General features: G+C 32.7%; 2 protein-coding genes across 2 annotated transcripts; one reads left to right on the top strand and one right to left on the bottom strand.

Annotated features, from left to right (window-relative positions):
- The first annotated feature begins 2,841 nt into the window (after positions 1-2,841).
- Positions 2,842-4,115, top strand: LOC108464493 (REF/SRPP-like protein At1g67360). Its single transcript, XM_017764826.2, has 3 exons — positions 2,842-3,079; positions 3,152-3,385; positions 3,453-4,115. The coding sequence occupies exons 1-3, from the start codon at positions 3,071-3,073 to the stop codon at positions 3,930-3,932; spliced, it is 723 nt and encodes a 240-aa protein (XP_017620315.2). The 5' UTR covers positions 2,842-3,070; the 3' UTR covers positions 3,933-4,115.
- A 1,551-nt stretch (positions 4,116-5,666) lies between these two features.
- On the bottom strand, positions 5,667-7,902 carry LOC108466490 (F-box protein At1g67340-like). Its single transcript, XM_017766854.2, has 3 exons — positions 7,183-7,902; positions 6,930-7,092; positions 5,667-6,753 (listed from the first exon to the last, which is right to left on the bottom strand). Exons 1-3 carry the CDS (start codon positions 7,422-7,424, stop codon positions 5,986-5,988), a joined length of 1,173 nt encoding a protein of 390 aa, XP_017622343.1. The 5' UTR covers positions 7,425-7,902; the 3' UTR covers positions 5,667-5,985.
- Positions 7,903-11,220: the final 3,318 nt, after the last annotated feature.

The raw sequence follows: 11,220 nt of genomic DNA, 5'->3' as shown, positions 1-11,220 counted from the left end.
CTCACAATTTATCTTCACCAAGGATTACCACCTAAGTCACCCTTTCAGTCTCTTCCTAAGCATACAGATACCCTTCCAGTCTCACTGTTTGGCACAAGTTATACACGACAGGATACCTTTCTAGTCTCACCTGTCTCGATATTCTATTAGGGGCATCACTCATTAATGTACTAAGTATCCTTAAATAAATTATCAAATTCAGACAAAGAATTACTTAACAAATAAATTAGCTTATTAATCAAATATAAAATAAGTACAATAATCTATTCTAATACTTATACAATGATTAATCGGCCGAATTAACAAAACATAAATAAAAGAAGAGAAGAGAAAAGATAAGAGAATGCTTATGAATACATATATTGAAGCGCGATCCTAGAGCAATTTTCGTTTGCAATTGTCTTCACATCGTAATAGAAAAGTTCTGACTAAACGAACATAAAAATAAAATACAAAGAAAACTAAAAACAAAAAATTGTCTGTCTAATTCTACTTACAATTCCGATGACCCTAAGGTTGTTTATATAGGCAACAGCTGTCTTGGTGACTAGTCAACCCTAGATACACTTAGATACCAATAAATAAAATATTCTGCTAAAAGCTAGGGTCTAAATATGGAAATATCTCAAAAGTTTCATCCAAGGAAATTAGCTTCATTTTGGCCTGCCATCTAAGTGTCGTCATGAAGTGCGAGCCTCCTTGTCATGACATCGCCACCATGAATTGCCTCCCCTAATCGTTGCATTGTCATGATGAAAGAAAGCTCCCCATCACAACGTCAAATGTATTTCAACCTTGGCAACTTTGTTGGCTTATCGGGCTCTTTGTCTCGCGGCCTGATCTTCATTCCTTGCATTATTGGACCTAAATTGACATCCTACACAATTAGCTCATTAGTCACTCACGAGACCCGAATCGACCTTACGAGTCATCGAAATAGTAAAAAAGTGTAAAAATGCTTATTTTATTAACTTTTAGTTCCTAACCTACTAATACTGAAAATGTAATAATTAATTATAAAATGATTAGAAAAGAAACTCGTTAAGTGTGGAAATGACCTAGAATAACTACTACATTTGATGTTAGACCAGTTAGTCATTTGAATAAAAGAGAGTTTTATAGAATTTCACTTCTCCTTTGAGTGTTCTACAAGAACTAAACTCTTTTAATTAATATTTATCTCTTATTAATTTAAATAATATAGAGATAAAATAATTATTTAATCTTATCACTTAATATTTAAATTTAATTAGTTATAATAGAAATTTTAACATTTATCTCTTAGTTAATTTAAATTAATTAAAGAAAATAATTGTGATACATACATGATGTCATTATTTTTCATTCCATGATAATTTCAGTTTGACCCACAGTAATTTTAGTTTGACACGTGACGCTTTGTAATTGGCCTAAAATTTTTTTTCATCTATAATAAGATTTAAAAGAATAATATATTATCATAAAAAAGAGAATAAGATATTAAAAAATATTTTTCTAATAAAACATTTAACCATATTTATAATAATTACTTTTAATTTTATTATTGGTTATTATATTTAATTTTGGAAAAACTTTTATTATATTTTATATCATATTTATTAATATGTGTAAATTATAAGTAGAATTTAAAATAAGTATTGATAGTTAAAATATAATTTTATGTATAATAAATCATGGATTCAAATATTTGAATTTATAATCTAAATCTGTTAATACATAATACGGATTTCGACGGTAAATATTCGAGTGGGTAATATGAATCCGTTAAGAATCAATAATTCAGATCACATTCGAATCGCAATTTCAAGATGCATCGCAATACGTGTCGAAGCGGGCAGCAAATTTACATTAATTACATGTCAAATATACTCCAAACCCTTCCCACGTAAGGGTCCCTATCAGACTATAATTAAGAAAACAGAAAGTTCAGAGATACGAAATTATGCTATATCCACTTTATGGATAAAACTAGAAAATAAGAAATAAGAGTAAACTACTCATTAGTTATTATGGGTAACATCTTTTAATGAATTAACTTAAAAACGTTATAATTTATCATTAAATTATTAAAAAATTTATTTAAGTTATTAAACTGTTTAAATAAATTATATATGTCTTTTAATATTCATATTACCTGCACAAATCAAAAGCTTTATCTTTTTCTTCTCTTCTACTTTTCAATTTTTCTTCATAATATATCTTTGAATTTTACAAATATGTGAACTAAAATGCATACAATTTTTTTCTCTGATCTTCAGCAATGGTTATCAAATTGACTTAAATTTAAGGTATGTTTTACTCGTTGATGGATATTGGTCCAATGTACCGATCGTCGAATCGTCACTTGGAGCTAACTGGCTAAACTAGTTTTTTTTTTTTAAAAAAAAGCTTAACAGTCTAACTCAGGGGAGAAGTCAGAAATTTTCTTTAGGAGGACCGAAATTAAATTGTAATTTTTAATAACCTATATTTTATAATTTTAAAGAATTAAATTAAATTTTTATGATTTTTAAGAGGACAAAGTGTAATTTTATTTTTACTATTTTAAAATTTTAAAAAAAACTTAAATTGATAGTTTTCTATTTTAGGGGTTAGCCCCTGTCATCCCTCTTAATTACGTTCTTATAATGATTTAAAATAAATTTTTAATAATTTAATAATTTAAATAAAAATTTTTAATAATGTAATAATTCAATTATAATTTTTTAATTTAAGTGATTAAAATAAAAATATTATTCATAATTTAACGATTAATGGTGTAAAATTAAACATGCCATTTTATTAGAAAAAATCATATACTATTTCTATATGTTTCTTATTGCCAAGAAATATTACGATCTCCACGAGGAAAGCGCTTTCCAGCTCTCCATCACGAAGCCCATAATATCCCTCATCCATATGATCAAATATTCAGCGTTGGATCTGATTAACGATCCAGATTACGTTGATCCATAAAATAATAACGCAACAAACTCCCTTTACACGCACTAACCGCATTTCTGAAAACTGAAAAACAAAAACGCAAACAAAGCCCTAACAATCTTAGATCAGAAAAGAAAAGCTGGCCACCATGGAAAAGGTATTTCCGGCTTCTTTCTTCTTTTAACGTCTTCAAAATGTTCTTTATATATTTTTTAATTGTTTCTTTTAGGAGGTAGAGTTTGAGAAAAAGAAGCACGGCCTGAAGCACATAGCTTTCGTGAGGGTGGCTGCGATCCGCACTCTGGTTTACGTCTCGAATCTTTACGGGTATGCTAAACAGAATTCTGGTCCGTTATGGTCCACCGTTGGGACTGTCGAGGTTGCTGTCGCCGCCATCGTTGGCCCCGTCTACGAGAAATATAAGGACGTTCCCGATCATCTTCTTGTTTTTCTTGATTCCAAGGTATCGGCTTTTTCTTTCTTTCTTTCTTTTGTTTAATTTCGATTAAAATATTATAACAACCGCGCAGGTAGATGAGGCTTCACAGAAATATGACGAGCATGTCCCACCAGCAGGTAAGCAAATGGTGAACCAAGCCAAATATTTGGTTCACATGGCAGCACAAAAGGCTCACAAATTAATCGACGAGGCTCGAACCAACGGTGCGCGCGGCGCTTTGCACTACGCCGCGACCGAGTACAAGCAGTTGGTTCTGGTTAGCTCAACCAAGGTATGGGTAAAACTGAATCGCAGTTCTGCTTTCCACTCGGTTGCAGAGAAGATCGTTCCCACAGCTTCGAATTTGTCCGATAAGTATAACTGTTTGGTTAAAGACTTGAGCGGGAAAGGATATCCTGTGTTTGCGTATCTGCCATTGATTCCGGTTGGTGAGCTGAGAAAGGCTGTCAAGCAAGCTGAAGCCAAGGACAAAGCACATGTCACTGCCGACACTCGTAAATCGGATTCCGATTCTGGTTCGGGTTCGGGTTCCGATTCGGATTCAGGTTAGGGAGCTTTTTCTTTGGTTTGTCTCGTCTCATGAACTCAAGAATCTGATGCTCTAAATCATAACTTTTTTCTCTTTAAAAAAATGCTCATAAATCAAATATTTTATATTTGACGGTTCCGCCATTGTAAAGTTGGATGCTTATTTTAACTCTTTGCAATGTATAAATCAAATATGAATTGCTCATTTAGGTGCATGCTTTTATTTGGTGTTTAATCTCTGGATTTATGGCTAGTTTGATGCTCAATTCTTCGTTTTTGAATAAGATTGTTCGCTTATCCAACAACTATAGCACTAGACACCATCTTAACATCATATACCTTCCTCGAGAGAGACTTTGGTTAACTCTTCTTTCTCAACACTGAAAATAGTAAGAATTAATAGCAAAAAAGTGAATCAATATTATATGATAGGCAAAGATGACGTGAACCAACAATAAAAAAGATTGAATTGAATGTAGAAGTAGAATCCTGTTCCTAAGAAAGCACTGGATCCAATTTGGTTGATAAAGAAGGCCCAAACCAAATTTACTATACTGCCCAATTTGATTTATATAATTGCACTAGTTATATGTGTTACAAATCAAATGAAGGAGAAGAACAGGATGTGATGGTTAAAAGAATGTTATTTTGTTCCATTTTCAGATTCACTAGCTTTGTTTTATGGCGCAGCTGCACAAGCAAAAGATATGGTCAGACTTTCCTCCTAGCCTTGGTCCATTTTAGTAAATACTCGATTTTCCAAATGTCTTGTTTGAGAAAATGCTACAAAGCCAAGGGTGCTGCTTATTTTGTTTTTGTATACCACAAATAATTGGGTTTCTCAATATCCCAATATATTTTCATAATTTCATTTATCAAGTCAGTATCAATTTATTATATATAAAATCCAAATTTTGCTATTAGGCTTTGGATTAAGCATAAATTAGGCAGGGAAAATATAAGGGGCATTGCCCTTGCCCCTCTCCCAACCGTAAAATTACTTTGTAAGTATCGTAAAAATTTTAAAAATTATGAATTAGTATAATGATAAAAGTATTTTTTTTATCCTTCAAATTTTTATAATTTAATTCTAGCCTCCACTTAAATTATTTTCTACCCCACCCCTTAAATTAGGGATGTAATTTATTTAATTTGGACGATTTTAATTATTATACTTTTGAGGTTTGAAATTTTAATTTTTCGTTAGATCAAATTCTATTGTTAATCTTGTACTATGCATAAGTTGTGGATATATGTTCTCTAATTTTATCGTTTTAGACACTATACTTTTTGTATTTTGAAATTTCACTCAAATATCCATTAAGTCCATTATAAGACGTGATTCTTTTGTGATTATTACATAAAAATAATAAGCTAACATAGAATTACACATTTGATAATGTGCTTGTGGCATTAAAATTTTGGAAATATTATTTAATTTAATTTATCATTTGTGTTGAGATTTAAATTTAAAATGAAAATTATAAGATTAAAAAATCAAATTAAAGTATAAAAAGTAAATTGATTAAGTTAAGCATAGTCTAAGCATAATTGGAATTTCTAGAATAAATAAAAGTCAACTTCCGTCCTTAACAAGAAGTAATTACATTGTCTTCATTGGAACAAAAATTGTAATAGTTTCGACATTTTTTCAGTTTAAAATCTTAAATGATTTTGGATATTAGATACGGTTTCGAATTTTGTTTTGTGAATCAAATTAAAGTTTATGGCAATTTGATCTAAGCAAGCAGTCCAATTTCCAAAATTATGTTAATATTGAAAAAAGAAAGAAAAAGGAGAAAGGAATATAAGACTAGAAATTACCGAAATTAAGCTGAACATGGGCTCTATAGTGTACAAGTGGGACCATTTTTCCGATTAACCCCCTCCTCTTACAATCCACATAGAACTAAACTGTGTCGTTTCAGCGACTATCGTCATCTTAAAAGTTGATTTTTAACCTCCAAATACCCAACCAAAACTGGCCTCCTGTTCTCCATTTCCACTTTTTTTTTTCTTCTCGTGGCCTTAAACCTAATAGTAAAAAATTAATTACCATAAGCAGTTAATCGTTTTTAACTTTCGGCGATGACGTCATCGTTCCCATGTACCGCACCGTTACCCTCGCCACCATCGCCTTCTTCATCAAGCCATCGCTCTACTGGCGCGCACTCGGCTTTGTGGCGCAGCTTCCAATCAAGCGCTTGGCAAGCGCGTGAGCAGTAATTCACAGCCCCACAAACGGAACACCTCCGAAACTCGTGCTTTCTTGTTTCCGGCCTCCCACAACCGACGTGGGAGCATAACCTCAAGCCCGGGCCTGGTACCCCGCTCCGAGCCCCGAACCACTCTGCTAAGAACTTGCTAGACTGATGCGCCTCGGGAGCCGGCACATTGCATCCAAAATCGCTCAGCAACGGGCATCCCGGCACGGCCTGATGACGGTGGTTATGGCGAGGGTTAGGATGCGGGATGGGGTGTGGGCTCCACGTGAGCCAAGACCGCGTAAAGTTGTTAGAAGTAGCCGCTGATGATAAAACCGTCGCTAGCTCTCGGGCGTTGGCTTGGACAAGAAACCGACGGCCCTTGGCGACGTTTTGTCTAACGCCGTACCCGTCCTGTAGGCAGTGACCGAGCTCACGGAGGGCGTCGATGTGGCCAAGAAAAGCAGCACGAGCGCACAAGGCCACACCGGCTCTAAGATCCTTGTCGTTTTTGGAACCGCCGCTGCCATTGAATTGAATCACAGCTAAGGAGTAAAGCGCTGGCGCGTGGGAGCTAATCGCCGCCTTAGCCATAAGAGAGGCTCCACTCCCTGGATTTTCTAAGCAGTAGAAAAGAATCTGTTGCAAATCATAACAGTTAACTCGTTAGAGAATGTTTATATTATTGTTCTTGAATATAAACTTAATAAATTTTAGTAACCAAAAAAAAAAGTATATAAACTTAATAAATTTTAGTAACCAAAAAAAAAGTATCGGGCAGTAAAATAAAAATAGATTCTTTTTCAGAAATTCACCATGCCGAGCGTGTAACAAGCTTCAACATTTCCGGCATCAGCGCAGTTCTTCAAGAACCTGTGAGCTGACTCTGACCAGCTTTTGGCTTTAATGGCAAACATTTTTGGAGAGGCTTTGGACAATACCAGAGGACGAACTGCTAAACTATTCAATCTCTTGCATCTGTTTAACAAACAAATAAATAAAAATTAGTAAGAAAAATAAATGAATAAAACCCAAACTTTCCCCTCAGAAACAAGCAAGTCGACGTACACAATCAAAACGTTGGCGAAATCGGAAGGGCAAGCCGCGGTAGAGCTTAGTTTGGAGAGAATAGAAATGACAAGATCATCGGGCAAAACATCAAAGAAATCTCTCTTTCCGGCAATACCCGGCGAGAGTCTTCGCCGTTTCCGGCAAGCCATATTATCACCGGCGAAATCCCTCCTTTCAAAAACTATGTCATCTAAACAAACATGGGCTCTGGGGTAAGAAATCCCTCTCCTTGTTCTCATTTCTCTCTCGTTCTCTATCACTACATCGGAAATCAATCTACCCAGATGATCTTAAAATCTGTGCATTCATCATCAGCCTTTTACTTTCTCGATCTTCTTTTCTTTCCCTTAGCGGCTCGAGAGACATAAAAACTGGAACCTTATATAAAAGAATGGGGAGACACAAACAAAGACTTAAAAGGAAGAGATCAAATAAAAACAACAACGAGGACAGAACCGAATCAAATAAAAATATTAAATAAACAGTGAAACACCTGTTTGGTACGCTTAATTACATTCTTAACCCTGGACAGTAATAGTTTCTATGGTCAAACTCCGTTGACCCAGATCCTCTGTTTCGTCATCGGGTTTAATACTGATGAAATCAAGGGAAAAAAAAAACTCTGAGCACTGTTTTTATCCCTTCTTTTTTTTTACCTGAACTTGAAGAAGACATATGAAAGAGGTAGCTAAGAGAGGTAAAAAGAAATGGATTTACCTTATCATCTCTTATATATTTATTAATTGGTGCAGGTGAAAGAAAAATGCTTGTGGGTTTGTTTTGAAAGCGGTTAAATTTGTTGCAAGTAAAACAACTAACTTCGGTTATTTTTCTGTAATTCAGTTTTGCTATTGTTTAAAAAGAAATTAATCAACGTAATTCCGGCGCGTGAACACCGCCGACCGTTTTGGGATCTTGGTTCGAAAGTGATTGCCACGCTCTTTGGCTGCGGATGGGGGAAACCTTCCATCTTGTTTACAAACTCAGGGTCCTACGACTATAAGGAGGTCAAACGTATGAATCAGCACGAACAAATGTTCAGTTACTCTTCCTTTGTTTTATTACTTGCCCATTTATTTCCAAGTTTCTTTTTTCCGTCTTTGCCCTTTTAATTAACTAAAACAGAAGTAAAATCTCAATCTTACTTCAACCCTACCACTACTTGTTTTACTTTTACCAGTTACCCCTGAAGTTTTATAAGAGACCAAGTAATAATGGTAAAGTTTGAACGGATCCCTGTACTATAAATTTAGCAAAAAGTAGATTTTATTATAAAATCAAGCAATTTTAATTTTACATAGTTACTTATCAACTGTGATAATTTTTGGATAAAGTTGGTTTTATGATCTATATAAATTATTTTTTATTTTTTAAACTATAACCATAATAATGCAATTTAAAACATGATAAATAAGTAGTTTTAGCGTCAAAGGATATCAGCGTTTAAGATATCTCTTTACTTTATCTTTAAAAATCACTTTACTTGCTTCAAAATTAAATCGTCACTTTTATACTAAATAGATTAATTTCTTCTTGAACTTAAAACATTCTATTAAATTTCACCTTCAATCATGTGTTTATTTTACGAGATTAGATTTTTAGTCTCATAACTCGTATGGTATTGACAATTTCTTATTTTCAAATTTGTTTAAATTAGACTTACTTTCAAACTTAAAAATTCACAAAGCAAATTCTCCAAAGTATCGAAATAAAGCGGAAACAAACTTAAAGCGAATGATCAACAAAAAAACTAAAAAGCCACAAAAAATAATGCAAATAAAATGTTTAAGTAGATGCTCTCAAATATATTCAATAACTATGAATGAAATTATTACAAATGAAGTAAATATCTCTATTTATGATCAAGCTCTCTCAAATCCAACGATACAGATTGAGTTATATCAATAACTGAAGTTAGTGTCTATCTACAAAATAAGAGTCTTAAATGATTTAAACTCTATACAATATTATCCCTTAAATTTTACAATATTTACTTTTGTAACTTTAATTTTACTGTAATATTTTATTGAGCCACCAAAATTTTAAATAAATAGATTTTTTCTTATGTTTCACTTAATCGATTAATTCAACATTAATTAATTCACCTTTATAAAACTTATGCAAGTATTGGTCATAAATTTTAATTCATGACTTGTAACACATATAATTCGTTGTCAATATTACTATGCATTAGAAAAAAGATAAATATCCTCTACATAAAACATTATAATTTAGTCTAGTATTTGTCAATTGATATCATTATTCCTATTTTCATTATTTTATAATACTAATCTGATTAAATAAAATGTTTTGATCTAATATAGAATATTATTGAATGATCGAATAATAAAATTCTTAAATTAGTCGAAACCCTCAAATAGAGTTACACTTTGGTTATTAAAATAAAAATCATATTATTAAAGTTTAGTGAAAAGAAAGATTTAAACCAAAAAGAAAAAAGAAAAAGATAGAAAAAGTGAAAAGGAATGACGTGGATCTCAAGAAGTGATGTCGACCACTTCTATCATGCCACGCGGAGCCCACCTGTCTCCACTTCCAGTTTTCTCGAGGTGAATAAGGAAGAAAACACACATTTTTGGAGCGCCAACCCCTTTTCCTTTTTTTTTTCTTTCTAAAATATACATATACATATATTATGGAATTATAATGTGCCCGGCAATTGCCGTAGCCGATTTTGGTTCATCTAAATATTTTGGATGTCAAAGTTCGAGTATAACTTACCTTCTAGATGCGGTAAGTTAACATCGTTGTACTGCAGTATTGCTCACCCTCCTTTTTTCTTCATTGCACCAACGGATTTCGTTGGTTGTTTGAACTTGATTATTGTGATTTTTTATTATTTATTATGATGTAATTTAAATATATATATTTTTAGAGATATCTTAACATGTATTGATGTCAAATCACTATAAGAGTGTATGTTAAGAGAGGATTTTAAACTACAATCAACAATATGATTTTTAGAGATTTCAAAGGACCAATACTTCCATGATGTCAAAGGACATGGTTTTGAAATTCAAAGCAGTAAGCATATTGTGGAACATATGGTTGCAGAAAAATGAATGATATTTTCAGGGAACAAAGGCTAAGGTAGAAACTACAATTCACAAAGCCAAGGAGTTGAGCGATAGTTGGAGAGGAGCCTTTAATATTCATAATCAAAAGGAAAAAGAGAGAGGTTTCAAAGATTGAAATAAGATTGTTTTAATACTACTTTAGTCTGATTACTAGGAGAACAAGGAAGGGCAGGCATAGAAATGAACAATTGATGTTCCTGTTTAATAAAACATTGTAAATAGAAGACCTCCAACAGGCAACATTGTTCGCGGTTCGTGAGGCAATGATTCAGGCAAACAGGAGGGAAGTAGAAGTGAGATTCTGAAAAATAACTGCAAAGTGCTTCAACATATCCTAGAGGGCAAGGTTTCGACTTACAACTATAAGATTAGGCCACTAGTTGAAGGTATTAAAAGACTAGACAATGCTTATATCCTTGAAGAAATGGGCTCGATGTTAATAGCATATATGGAGCCAATAAAATGGGCAACAGTTGGTGCTGATGTAAGGACTTGTTTTCAATTTCCCTTATAATTTAGCGCTTCATTCAGTACCAAAAACAAAAATTCAACTCATGATTGTCCAATTCTAAATTGTGAAGTCTGACTAAAACCTTTATTCTGAAGTCTGACTAAAACCTTTATTTGTCCTTTGTACTGAGTAACCCATTGAATACAAAGAAGTTTACAACCATTACAACAAACTCTCTCCAATAAAAACCTCACCTATTTCTTTTTTGTTCTTCCAACAAAAAATATTCTCAAACTCCCCAAAAATAAATTTTATCTTTTACGTTTTTTTAGGAGAATAATGATTGTATCAAGATTTTAGGAAATTATATCATCAACATGGTAAAATTTTCAACTCAATTTTTAAAATTTTATAACTTTTTAGAAATATTTTTAGATGTTGTAAAATTAAATTTTTTTTTCATATTTTAAAAAGTAAAAAGATCAA

Source organism: Gossypium arboreum, chromosome 2 (assembly GCF_025698485.1).
Source record: "Gossypium arboreum isolate Shixiya-1 chromosome 2, ASM2569848v2, whole genome shotgun sequence".
Classification (NCBI taxonomy): domain Eukaryota; kingdom Viridiplantae; phylum Streptophyta; class Magnoliopsida; order Malvales; family Malvaceae; genus Gossypium; species Gossypium arboreum.
The sequence above is the reverse complement of the archived record's forward strand: the minus strand, read 5'-3'. Positions and strand labels throughout refer to the sequence as shown.